This window comes from Eucalyptus grandis, chromosome 2 (genome assembly GCF_016545825.1).
Source record: "Eucalyptus grandis isolate ANBG69807.140 chromosome 2, ASM1654582v1, whole genome shotgun sequence".
Lineage (NCBI taxonomy): Eukaryota > Viridiplantae > Streptophyta > Magnoliopsida > Myrtales > Myrtaceae > Eucalyptus > Eucalyptus grandis.
In genome coordinates this window covers 30,811,924-30,825,062 of record NC_052613.1, presented here as the reverse complement: position 1 = coordinate 30,825,062, position 13,139 = coordinate 30,811,924, and the positions used below count along the sequence as shown (strand labels likewise).

Genomic DNA, 13,139 nt, shown 5'->3' with positions numbered 1-13,139 from the left:
TTATGAAAAGAATAATTATACATAGAAGAATCCAAACTTTACCGTTGGACGGTGAAAATGAGATAATGTGTGAAATGATCGATTGATAATTGGAGCAAAGAGAAAAATGGCCCGATGCTTTCAACCCATGTTAAGGGATATTTGATGCAAAAGCTGAAATTGCTATGTATGGAGAAAAATGCGCACACAAAACTCATTGAAACTACCTATTCAATTGGTCATTCACACTCTATATGAAAGAGTTACTTTCGCTTGGAATGTAATTTATGAAGTCTCATTTGTTGAGGCCTAAATTTTGCAAACAATAAAAGAACACAGAAAATGAAAAAAAAGAAGTAAAGAATGATAAAGCTCCAATTAAGCCCAATACTTTCTAATCCATTTAGCTAGAAAGGCTGACCTGGAGGCCGATGACGGGATCTGTTTTGCCTCACTGGAGATTTTCCTTCGTCGCCAAAAGGCGAAGTGTTTTTTAAAAGGGTTTTTTTGCCATAGCTTTTTTTTTTTATTCATTGTATTTTTGCTATAGCTCTAAAGAGGTGAGAAAAGTGGGAGCGGTGGGTGGGATGGGCATCAGATTCCTTCCTTAACGCCGTATCCCTCCCTCCTTAAGGAAAAGATTAGGTGGCAGATGAAATCGGAGGAGCTTCGAACCGACTTAGGAGGATCGGATTCAGACGTTTTTTTTCTTGGCGTGGGAAGAATCCGGTTCCGATTGCCGTTTTTTCTGCTTTGTCCACTCGCCCAAGTTAAGGACTAGAAGTCATGTCCGTGATATTGCCTTTTTTTTTTCTCCTTTCATTTTCCTTTCAGAGTTGGAAATATGTCAACCCTTCTCAATATTCGAACCTATCGGATGGGCGTCGTGCATGGCGGCTTGGTAAAGTTTAGAAACCTTTGTCAAATAGACGAGCTATAAACACGCAACGAGAGTCGCTATTATGGGACTGTCAATTGTGTCATAAGTTACTTGCTCGATAATAAATGTTTTTAAAGTTGAGGACGAATGGGAAGATGAGAGGCGGTGCGATACAGATGCTATGAGTGCTCTTAGGATTTTGAGATGTAATCAAGGTCCTCGTCTCTTTGGAAAGGTAAGAAATAATGACCAGCACAGTCATTCCCTTTAAAATAAATTGTTATTATCTTTAAGGATTGTTACAAGTGTAATAAATAGTTACTTAACATCAAAGATAATAAAATAATTACATTAAGATTTCAAAAGATTAAAAAAAAGAAAAAAAAGAAATAACAATTCCACCATCTCGACGATGAACTCCCACTTCTTCGCCCTCGCCTACTGCAACACCCTCTGGCTCATCTTTGAGAGGCTCCCCGTCCTGGACCTGGCCCGCGCAAGCTGCATCTACCGCATCTGGAGCTCTGTCGCCTTTGATCACAACATGGTCACCCAAGCCTTTGCAGCCCCCTGGAGGTTGAAGGAGATGGTCGGCATCCCGAGCTCGGGTAGCTTCTGGAGGGATAACGGCATAGGGAAGTTTGCCATCTCGCACCGGATTAAGTGCGGCGATAGCATTGTGAGCCTCGCTGTGAAGTACTCCATTCAGGTAATGGAGTTTCTGTCCCTTTTGCTGTATATATATATATATATATATATATTTTGGTAAGGTAAAAATATATTGACTTTTAACCAACATCTATACAGTAGGGGTCTCAACAACAAAAACTTATACTCAAAATGACAAACATGTCATAACAAGTGGAAGGGTGTCGAGAAAAAAGGAAACACAAACAGCCAAACAATCCTTTTTGCTGTATTGATTGTGAGCAAAACTGTGAATTATGTTGGTGGCGAAATGATTTTCTCGCGTAGTATACTCTAAACGTTGCAAATGACATGTTTTGGCGCTGCATTTTCGATGGAGATTCACTTTCAGCTGATTCTGAAGAACAAATGGATTGCGATTTCATTTAAAAGTTAGCTAAAGTGGTGTGTGCGGCTACAGCTTTTGAAACTTCACAAAGAAGGTTTCTTGGTAGTATCCTTCTGATGTTTCGGAAGTCACGTAGGTTTGTTCTGCATGTGGTCATGTGTAGCCAGGGTTAGACGTGGGTAGGTCCGTTTGAGTGAAGTGGACGGAAGCTGGGAGCCTTATTGTGAATTTTCATGGAATTTCTGGTGGGTTTGCTTTGCTGATGGCTTGGAATCCATCCGGTTTTCTTCTCCAGCATAGATTGTCTATTTGGTTATTCATTGGCGCTGAAAGGATGGGTGGGGATGGGTTAGGTGCTTTTCATAATATAAGAATTTGTGATCCTGAGTTTGATTGCTAAAATGGCGAATCCCGAAGAACGCTGAGGACTTGTTGGTTGAGGAAAGCTGTACAGGTAGCGACAATTATCAGGTCTTTGCAGAGGCTTTTCTCCTTGAAGAAGCATTCTGCCATTCCTCCATTATAATGGCCAAAGTTGGATAGCTCTGTTGATTGGTGCAGGATTGTCTAAGTACATAGTTTTGTTCAATTTTGGGCATGGCTCTTTTATACCTCCATTCGATTGGGTTCTGGCCTCTTTGATAAAAGGTTAGCTTGGGGAATTTACTAGGAGAAGAAAATTGTTGACAAGATGCTACACAGTGTACATATCATTTGATGATGTTCATAGCTTCTTTGTGCAGGCTGGCGGTTGAATGACTTCAACGTTAATGACAGATTTATCCCATTGAGTGGGGTTAGTTATAATTTTACGCTGTGGCTCTATATTGTATCAAATAGGTGGTAGGATAGATGCTCATTGGAATTTACTACTGCAAACCTTATAGATTTATTCCCATTAGAGAAGGCCAGACTAATTGACATGCGAATTTTGTAAGTTTGGAGTGACTTCATCTTTTAGTGAAGCCTAAAATATAAAGAAGGAAAAGGAACCGGTTACACTTGGAAGGTTGGGGCTTGGACAAAAATGTTATGTCTTAGGGAGCATAGGGTCCTCTTCATGTAGAACATTATGAAATATCTTCATGTGGTAAAGTTTTCTTAAGTTTGCCAAGCAAGAAGCATCTCCAGTTAGTAATAGCAAAAAGATATGCTTGATTGACGACTATATATTGATTATCTTAATAGATAATCACAATCTCTTAGTTGCCAGAACACACGATACTAAATGATGCTCAGATTTTACAAGTGATCCGTGTGAAATGATGGGCAATGCACTTCGTGATCCTCGTGATAGTTCCTTTGACTCAATAACATTGACATAAAAATAATAGATGATTCTGCAGTGGTGGTATTGATTCATCGAAATGGTTGAACGTGAACCTCAAATTCTGAGAGCAGAACTTAAATTGTTTGTGCAACTAGGAAATGAATGTCTTTATATGGAAATTTTCCATGGTTGTAGTCATAATTGTAACATCTCGGGCCCCACTGTGTAATATTGTCCGCTTTGGGTCACCCGTCCTGGCGCAGACAAACCGCCATCCCAGCCACGGTCTCTTCCCTCACGGCTTTAAAACGCGTTATGCAGGGGCAGAGGCGCGGCCCACTAGCCCGCCCTCTCCCAAGCCATAATATTGTCTGCTTTGGAGGCGTGGCCCACCGGCCCACCCTCCCTCACGGCTTTGTTTTCAACGCAGCGAAAGCGTACGTGAAACGCGTTACACAGGTGAGAGGGACCCAAACCTTATAAGTTAACCAAGATCTCCCTCCCTAGGCGATGTGGGACAAGAGATGAGGTTATTACAATAATAATCCCTGAAGTGTCAATAATGATGTCATGTAGCTAGATCTCTCTGGGTTCAATGTTTTGATAACCGTTGGCAGAGACTTACTTTTAGAATGGCTTCCCTGAAATTTCTTTTTTCCCTGCTTCAACGTTTCTGTCAAGCATATCCTTTTTGTGCCTGTCTATACCGCATGTCACATGCTTAAAGAATTTCTTTTGTGCTGTCAGGTCATGGACATAAAGCGCTTGAACAACATCATGAGTGATCATGGTATATATCCGAGGGAGAGATTGTTAATCCCCATAAGCAACCCTGACATTCTTATCAATTACACATGCTACATAGAGCGAGATAACCATGCAAAGAGGGAAGTCGCCGTGCTTTACCCAGAAGGCGTCCGGGACATAGAGATAAGTTCTTTGCTAAAGAGGACAAACTCTGAACGAGGGAAGAAGAGAATACTCGACTCGCTTAGGAGGAGCATGCAGGTCGATGATGGGACTGCTCAGTACTACTTGTCTATCTCTGATGGTGACCCAAGGGCTGCACTCTCGAAATTCTCCGAAGACCTTAGGTGGGAGAGACAGGTGAAATGGTTAGGCAACATTATGGCTGCTTTAATAAGATGAAATGACTGGTGATAGCAGCCTCAAGCACGGGACTGGTTCAACCTATTTCTCCATGTGTGTGAATCTTCAATTCCACCAAGCCGTATCTATTTCTTTGCATTCTTGGGGCAACTCCAATCGTCGATTAGCTTGTTTCCCCATCACTCTATGGATAGAACCTTATGTAATGCATTTGTAATTTGCATTTGTCCGGCACTGTTCCTAAACTAGGGTACTGACTAAACCTGTTGGTTCAAGAACAGTGCCGAAGGCATGTCCAGCTAGCAGCAGGTGTTGCCACCCACACCCATTCACGCCGGGCGAGGGTCATGGATTGGTTACCCCAAGCCAGCCCAGTCGTAGCCTGAGTTTCCCCAAACGTGGTGTTTCAAGGATTGGTTACCTCCCTCCACCTCCATGGGCCCCCCCATTCCTCGTCAATGTTTGGGGAAAGGTAAGTACGGGGTCTCCCACCCGAGGGCGGTTCTCCCGCCTTTACCTTTCATTGAATAGTTTAACGACCTGCTCAGATTCGAGTCTTACAGGCATTAAGTCTAGCCGCTACATTTTTCTTGGCACGGGAGCTGCCAATACCCCCTTTAGTTTAGTGTCGGAAAGGCCCCTGCAAAGGCAGGGTGACGCCTATCAGCTGACTCCACCCCCACCTAGGGTCCCGTCCCTAGGGGTGGAGCCCCATCATTTAGGAATAGGGGCATAAGGGGTCACTCTCCCTAGGGAGGTTCTCCCTCCGTTTCCTTGTAGGCCTTTTAACGTCCTGCCTAGGACGAGGATAGAACCTTATGTAATGCATTTGTAATTTGCATTTGTCCAGAAAGGAAAAGGGTGGTGGCTATTTTATGATCGGAGGTGTTGATAAACTTTCAGCTGGGCTTGTAGATGTAGCTATGGGTGGACAGATCTTTTGAATTCGATGACTATTGTTGTTGAACAAACCTCTTGAAGGTCTGTAATTCGGGAGCATCACCACTTACGAGGATTGTTCTGGTGTTCCGTATGAGTAAGTTTATAAATATTGATTAGTAACAGTTTGTAAAAAAAAAAAGATCGGCGACGTATTTGGCTTGTGACTTGTTTATACCCAAACTTTCATGGAAAATACTGAGGTTTGTTTGATTGTTCCAAAATTATTGTTCATTTTAATAATTTATAAATATTTAGTCGTACAAGTTGTCAACATATTAATGTCATTAATTCTTTTATGAAGTTACAGATCCTAATTCAAGCGATACACAAATTTTTCTTTAATAAAGTTATGAAGTAGTTTTGATTCAACTGATGCACACATCTTAATTCATATTAAAGTTATTAATCCGTTTTAAAACTTGATAGTATTTTTTAAAAATTTTAGAACTCAATTGTACATTTACGATAAATTTTCTAATTTGATTGCACTTTTGAAAGTTTTAATACTCTTATTTCTTTAATCTATTTGAAAGTTATAAAATTGTAATTTGGTTGTTGAGTTATTAAAAGCTAATAGCTCTAGTTGAACATTGCTGTTAGCATTTATTTAGTATATAAAACCAATTAATAATCTATTTTAAATATTTTTTTGACCGAATCCATCATTAAATTTTTTTTTTTTGGTCGGAATCTATCATTATATTTGACAGTAGTAGAATAACCGTTCCGAGGTAACTTATAATAATTCATCGGCCCAAAGAGTTTTCTCGGTCCATTTTCCTGTTCCGGCCTTCAGTTACTGCACTGCACGAGAACAAGCGAGAGGGAAAAAATTGGAAAAAGCTTGGAAAAGACGCTCTTGACTTTCGCGCGGTCGGTTACCACCGGCCAGCGCCTCCGAGCTCTCGCCGGCGATCGACTGTCGGGCTAACCGCGCACTGCGTTCCGGCGTTTTCCGCGAGCGAGGGTCGTGGGAAGGTTTCCGCAGATGGAGGAGCCGCCACTCCCGACGGAGGGAGAAGGTTCGCAGCCCGGTACAGCGGCGTCGGGTCCGGAGAAGGACCCCGCGATTTTCAGCGCCCGGACCGTGTCCATCGACTACTACATGGCGCGCCCGATCCCGGGCGTCGATGTTTGTTACAGCAGCTTTCAAGGTACGGGCGGTTCGGACGGTGGGGAATATGGGCAGTAGGGGAAACATGAAAACGAATGGAAAAGACTCGTTTTTTAACTGTGCCCGTAACGGTTATGTATAGTCGCGGCGTGGGAACGTTGTTGGGTCTTGCTGTTTCATGGAGCTGCGGCTGAATTGGTGTCTTAGAATGGGTCTTGATATTGTCTTCTCCCAGAGGGGAAGCGGGAAAACAGATGGAAAAGACTCGTTTTTTTACTGTGCCCGCGACGGTTATAGGTAGCCGCGGGTGGGAACGTGGTTGGGTTTTGCCATTTCATGGAGCTGTGGCTGAATTGGTGTCTTAGAATGGGTCTTGACGTTGTCTTCTCCTAGGAACAGCGGTGCTTTTGAAGTTATTCAATGTTTTCATAGTAATAATTTGTATCTAACGTGTCTTTAGTAAAAAAGAATGAGACTGTGGGAATATGGGCATTAGGGGAAGCACGAAAACAGATGGAAAGACTCGTTTTACTGTGCCCATGATGGTAATAGGTAGTTGCCACGCAGTAATGTTGTTGGGTCTTGCTGGTTCCTGGAGCTGTGGCTGAATTGGAATCTTAGAATGGGTCTTGATGTTGTCTTCTCCTAGGAACAGCGATGCTTTTGAAGTTATTCTATGTTTTTATCGTAATAAAATGTATGTAAAGCGTCTTTGGTAAAAAAAGAATGAGAGTCTGCTCTCATCTTTTGAAGCATAATTTTTGTGTTCACTTCTTTGGTTATGGAATCTAGTGGTAAGTAGGAAATGCCAAAGAAGCCTGTGTTTTGAATCTGGAAGCTGTTAGTTTTGTTTGCTAGAGTAGGACTCAATTAGTCACTGCATTGCAGACAAAATGTTTGCTTTCTTATGAGTGCAAGGAATATGCTTGGCTTAGTGTTCTGTTATGAAGAACTTATCAGTTTGTCCGTGGATGTCTTATTCGGACTTCTTGTTGGGGCTGCTGGATTGATGTTAAGTAATTGCCTGGCATGGATATATGCAAGGATTGATTAAAATTGTAGCACAGAGTCATTGAATCAGCACATTGGTGTCTTGATAATTTATTACATGATTGGTTTGGTTGCTTAGAAAATCCAGAGAGTATTGAATATTTTTCTTAATATTTGGTGGGCATTGTTCATCTCATCGTCTTCTTCTGTAGACTGATGATTACTTTTCGTTTGGAGAGTGTAGTTGTCTTGATGATGACATATTTGAAATTCGCTTTTCCGTTGCTGATGCAAAGAGAAGAAGGTGCAGTTACAGTTTTCATGTGGCGTGGTCCCATGTCAATCTTTAAAATTCTGTGTGAGGATTTGACCTTTAACCTGCAAAAATAACAGTTACATTTACTATACAGTAGCTAGAAATTTAGCTACAAATATTGACTTTTGTATGTTCATAATCTTGTTCATGATTGATTGATGAAGGTGAAAAAGTGAATGAGGTTCCTGTAATAAGAGTATATGGTTCAACTCCTGCTGGTCAAAAAACTTTCTTACATGTGCATAAGGTGAGTGTAGTCCTTGTTTATTTGTAGTTTTTTAATTGTTCCAAGTACTTGCTTTACCCCCCTGGAGCTGTGGAGCAATGAAAGTAATTTCCTCTCTGCCGATGAAGAATTTAAACCAGCATGGGTTTACAGACTTGAGTTGAGGTATATGCTACAAGATAAAAAGCAATTTCAGGATGCAGAAAGTTTCTTCCCCTTTCTGCTCGCAAGAGGCACCATATTGGCAACAGTCTACTTTCTTTGACTGGCTGGACACTAGTTGAATGTCTAAATAACAAATGAGGAGCTTACGGGGCTCCAAGCAATCTATTGTGAAAGTACATGATGCTTGTCCATGGCATAGCTTATGAGACAGCAATATCTGGTACATTTTTTTCGTACTGGTTCTAAATTATGTTTTTTTTTTTTTTTTTTTTCTTGTAGGCTTTACCCTATTTGTATGTACCATGTACAGATATTCCTATCCATCCAACGTCTGAAGGTACTTGTGCGTGTTACAGATGCATAGGCTGCTTTGTGCATATCCTGGTTTAAAGAAATTAATCAACGTTTCTCTCAGTTCACAATACCTCTAGCATTTAGCTTGTGTGTTTTCAGGGTGATATGTTCTTTTGGCAACATGGCTGTGGTTTTACTTGACCAGTTTTTGTCAATGTCCTCGTAATATAATGTTGCTGTAGACTTTATCTCAATTTGTTTGAATTATTTGTGCTTTTATATATTTCGAATTCATGTCCCATTTCAAACTAGTCTCTTACTGTTCTGCTACTAGTGTGGAATTAATTGGTCACTGTTGAATTGCACAGGGGATGCATTTACAAATGCTGTCTCTCTAGCCATGGAGAAAGCCTTGAAGGTATAGTTTGTCATTCTTCAAAAATATTAAGTCCTGGGTTTAACTTATTGTGTGATAAATATATTAGTTTTGACAAAAAAAAAAAAGTGTCATGCAATACACGTGCCTATAGTCATCTTGTTTGTCTATTTCTTTTTTATTCATGGTCCAACATCATTTTCCAGGGAGGGGCAGTATTTGACAGAAGTTTGCAGCCGCATGAATCGCATATTCCCTATCTGCTTCAGTTTCTGGTATTATCTTGCGACATCAGTTTATCTTTCTATCTTATCCAAATTTGCCTTTCTCTGTTTCTATAGTGGGCGAGTTTGCAAGGATGGGTCATTAATGCGCTCATGCCCAGACTTGCTGTCTTTCATATGTGTGTTTCTTGATGCACTTGAGGTTAATTTATGGCAGGTTGACTATAACTTATTTGGGATGGGTCTTCTTCATATAATGAGAATAAGGTTTCAACATCCAATACCAGATATTTTTGCTCCAAAGATATGTAGTGATAATGATCAAGGAAGACAGGTGATGGCAAAGCCATATTGCATGTTTGCTGCTTTTAAGTCATATTTATCTTCTCTTATATGGCGGATGCCATACAAGACCGTCTTTCTTTTTATGCTTCATATTGTATATGGTTTTCATGGTATACAGGTACGTATGTTTGTGGATAGTCAATGATACTTGGAAGTTCCTCATCAGGTTGACTCGGGTAGGGATGCCCACCTGGAGAGACTCCTGTTTGGATATCATCTACGATCCCAGGAAGTTGGAGGTGGCAGCCTCTGGGTAGCTTAGATGCTTCGTCTGGAGACGTGGCTAAACGTCAGAGCACATGTGAATTGGAGACGTAGCTAAACGTGAGATATCCAATGTTCTGGAGAGAATCATGGCCGGACCAGAGAATAAAAATGCCGTTGTCTCATCTGAAAAGAAGAAGTTGGTTGCTTATCATGCATGGTATATACGTCCGGTGTAATGTAGCTATGGCTGTTGACCGTATGATGAGAATTTTGCTAGTGGCTGAGCATGCTTTAGTAGGTGCACTGATGCCTGAATAATGAATATGACCCTGTGGCCAAGATATCCATCATCCGCTGTGGCCAAGCCAGAGGACGTACACCTTTTTTGCTCCAAGCGAAGAGAGACTCGAGTCTGGCTATATACAGTAGAAGCTACCCCAAGAATCAGATGGCCATTGCACTTGATAGAAAAGTTAGTTCCGAATACTCGATCTTACGATTGACCAATAATTGAATGAGCCTAATTAAGTCAAGCATTTTGAGAAAAGAAAGATTTCGGATGCTTTCTGGTAGGCTAGACATTCGTGCATTAGTGATTTGGAGAATCTCGAGTGAAGACAAGTCACCAATTTCATTTGGAACCCCTTCCAGACTACAGCAATTTGTGAGAATTAGACTCCGCAATTTTTTCAATCTCGCAATAGCACTGGGTAACTTTTCAATCGCAGAACAATTCATGTTCAAATGTTGCAAATTCTATAAATCCCCAATTGAGTTAGGGATTTCTCTCAATGATCAACAAACTTCTAGATTAAGGTGCAGGAGAGAAGAAAGATTTCCAATTGAGCTACGAATATCCCCCAAATCCGGACAAACTTGGGCTTTGACCTTCTTTAGATTCCTTAGAGAACTGATTGACATCGGAAGCTTTTTAATTCAAGTCCAACCTGGTGCGTTTGGGAGTGGCTTTGCCAAGCCATTTTGAGCACTCAAAGCCCTTTAGGCTAAAATTTGGTGTTTGAGAAATTATTTTGCAAAGATGATTGAGGCAAAGCGAGGCCTTTGGAAGGTGAAAGCCCAAGGCGTGGGAGTAGGAGGTGCCTTGGGCATTCAGCCTTCTCGGAATGCTTGAGAGGCCAATAAGTGATAAATTTTCTTCCATAAATATCCTTACTAACATTTCATTTTCCAGTTTTGCCCTCGTAATTGTTCACCTTCTTCTTCGTTGAGATTGATGAGCGAGATTGTGAGGGGCGACGACGCACTCGACGACGGGCTCGACGGAGGTTGGCGTGAGGCCGGTGTGGTCACGGCAACCGTCACCGGCCAGTGGCATGACCTCGGTGACCCTCGGGAGTCGCATCGCCGCGACCTTTAGGTCGTGGCGAGTTCGCGTAACCTCCGGCGACATAGATCTGGGTCGTCGGAGGTTGCGCGACCCGGATCCGGGTTGCGGCAACTCGGGCGACCCGGATCTCGGTCGCGGTGAGGTCGTGCGACCTCCGACTGGGTCACCTGAGTCACCGAGACCCAGATCCGGGTCGTGCGAGTGGCCGCAATCAAGATTCTGGGTCGCCCGACCTCCGGCGAACCCAGATCCGGGTCGTCCGAGTCTGGAGAGGTCGAGGGAGAGGAAGGCGTTCCCACAAGCGACGACAACGACGGTGAGGGCGACGTCGGTGAGGCGGGGGCGGGGTGAGACTTGATGGTGGTGGATGGAGCAACAGATGAAGGAGGACTTGTGGTCTCCGTGGCCGCGTGAGGTCTTGCAACTTGAGACCTCGGCCGCCGACGACAATTTCGATTGCCAGCAGCCCCTACCCTTTGCCGGCCAACCATTTATTTTTTCTTTTTAATTTTTTTTATAAAAGCCCTTTGTAAATGTAAATTTTTCCAAACACCATTTTGCTTAAAGGTACTTTACAAGGGACTTTTAGATTACAATTTACCAAACGCAATTTGCATTTTAAAAAACTCCTTAACCTCAAAGTCCTTTGCATTTTCCCAAAGACTTTCCCCAAAAGTCCAACCAAACGCACCCTAAGTTCTTTTAGTTCTTCTAATTCGCCCACTTGCTCTGGCAGCTTCTTGAGAAAACAACACCATCTCAAGTCCAAGTAAACGAGTCTCTTGACATTGCCAACAGAAGCGTGGATTAGCTTCGGTCTAGTACAGCCTACCAAGTTGAGTATCTCCAACTCTGTAAAAGCCAAAAGGTTAGGAGTACATCTTATTCTACAACATAAAAGGTTAAGAATTTTCAACTGCTTTGCCACCTATACAAAGGAGAATAATGAGTTGATGGACAAAACAAAACAAACATAAAGCACATATGCGTCTTTTCTTTATCGATTGAACTCCATCCTCCCCATTGCTCTGTGATCCAGGGATCTGACAACTCTAGTACCACTAATTTCGGTAGAGACAAACCGGTTGCCGAAGAAGACCATTTGTTAAATATGGTCAATCTTTTCTCCTCTTGAATGCCATCCCTGCAAAGCCATCTCAATTCAGAAAGCAGATTATTAAAGTCTCCACTTAAAGCCACCCTCCTCAATTGAAGGAACTTTTCTGTAACTTTTTAAGCTGTTCATTTTTGTATGCCCAAAAATGGCCATAGTTGTTGCCGAGACGGATTGCTTGGATCCTTTCAGTTCCCTGCATATCAAATCAATTGACTTAGGGGGTGCATGACAAACCAGAATTTCTATTCCAGAAACAATTTTTCTATTCCAGACCTGTTTCTGGAATAGAAATCCATTTGATAAATCTATTCCGTTTTTCTATTTCTAGAATAGATTTCTGTTCCAGAAATAAAAATTTTCTACTTCTCTATTTCTGGAACAAAAATCAGAAATAATTTCTCCATGAAATTTTCTACTAAGATGAATATGCTTAGAAAAAATATTGCCAATAAGATGGCAAGAGATCATAATATGCCGGAGATTCCATGAGTTCGTGTTTTCAACTTTTGTAATGTATTTCTATTATTTTGTATTTGGGGATTCCCAATCTTTGCTTTTGTAATGTGATACTTTGTATTTAATGATTCATATCTCAATTCTTATAATGTGATATTCTACTTGAGGATTTCCCTTATTTGTAATGGTCATTTATGACAAGCTCTATTACACTTAGTAAAATTCGCCGAATTTGTAAAATTTGCTGCAAATTGCCCAATATACTTCTTTGTGTTTCTTTCTAAAACGATTGCTCGATATCATAAACTGTGGTGGTGATCGAGATAACACACTAGCATGAAAGGGATTAGAATATGGTTGCCCACCTTCATTCTACTAGAGTTTTGGGAACCTTCTATCATTTTCAAAAGTAATGCATATTGATTTCTTTTTTCTATTGTATGGAGACTATTGATAAGTATATTGTTTGACCGTAATTGCCTATCTAGGTGGATGCTAAAGAATTTTGTGTGAAATTTTGAAAATTTGATATAACAACTCTTACTTTGTATTTTTTTTTTCAAAAAAGGGAGACTTTACTATAAAAAAAGAAAAGAAAAGTTCTTACTTTGTATTTGGGTCAATGGGTTTATAAGCATATGAAATTTGTAAGAATGGACATCTCATTTGCTCCAAAAAAGAAAAATTTGTTTTAAGAAATAGAAATTTTATATCTTTTGTTATCAAACGAATTTCTATTTCTAA

The 13,139-nt window shown here is 41.1% G+C and overlaps 2 protein-coding genes across 2 annotated transcripts; both read left to right on the top strand.

The window, feature by feature from the left end:
- Nucleotides 1–856: 856 nt before the first annotated feature.
- On the top strand, nucleotides 857–4,314 carry LOC104432314 (F-box protein At1g55000-like). Its single transcript, XM_039306975.1, has 4 exons — nucleotides 857–880; nucleotides 1,075–1,094; nucleotides 1,247–1,568; nucleotides 3,913–4,314. The coding sequence occupies exons 1-4, from the start codon at nucleotides 857–859 to the stop codon at nucleotides 4,312–4,314; spliced, it is 768 nt and encodes a 255-aa protein (XP_039162909.1).
- A 1,742-nt stretch (nucleotides 4,315–6,056) lies between these two features.
- Nucleotides 6,057–10,852, top strand: LOC120290634. Its single transcript, XM_039306974.1, has 8 exons — nucleotides 6,057–6,371; nucleotides 7,802–7,884; nucleotides 8,308–8,365; nucleotides 8,691–8,740; nucleotides 8,905–8,973; nucleotides 9,140–9,385; nucleotides 9,434–9,520; nucleotides 10,667–10,852. Exons 1-8 carry the CDS (start codon nucleotides 6,206–6,208, stop codon nucleotides 10,850–10,852), a joined length of 945 nt encoding a protein of 314 aa, XP_039162908.1. The 5' UTR covers nucleotides 6,057–6,205.
- Nucleotides 10,853–13,139: the final 2,287 nt, after the last annotated feature.

What these genes read in the sequence shown, in the direction of transcription:
- LOC104432314 (XM_039306975.1), top strand. Translation starts at nt 857, where the DNA reads ATGGGCGTCGTGCATGGCGGCTTG. An exon ending in GTCCTCGTCTCTTTGGAAAG is followed by an intron (nt 1,095 to 1,246) that starts GTAAGAAATAAT and finishes AAGAAAAAAAAG; the next exon opens with AAATAACAATTCCACCATCT. An exon ending in CTGTGAAGTACTCCATTCAG is followed by an intron (nt 1,569 to 3,912) that starts GTAATGGAGTTT and finishes TTGTGCTGTCAG; the next exon opens with GTCATGGACATAAAGCGCTT.
- LOC120290634 (XM_039306974.1), top strand. Translation starts at nt 6,206, where the DNA reads ATGGAGGAGCCGCCACTCCCGACGGAGGGAGAAGGTTCGCAGCCCGGT. An exon ending in TTGTTACAGCAGCTTTCAAG is followed by an intron (nt 6,372 to 7,801) that starts GTACGGGCGGTT and finishes TGATTGATGAAG; the next exon opens with GTGAAAAAGTGAATGAGGTT. An exon ending in CCATGGAGAAAGCCTTGAAG is followed by an intron (nt 8,741 to 8,904) that starts GTATAGTTTGTC and finishes ATCATTTTCCAG; the next exon opens with GGAGGGGCAGTATTTGACAG.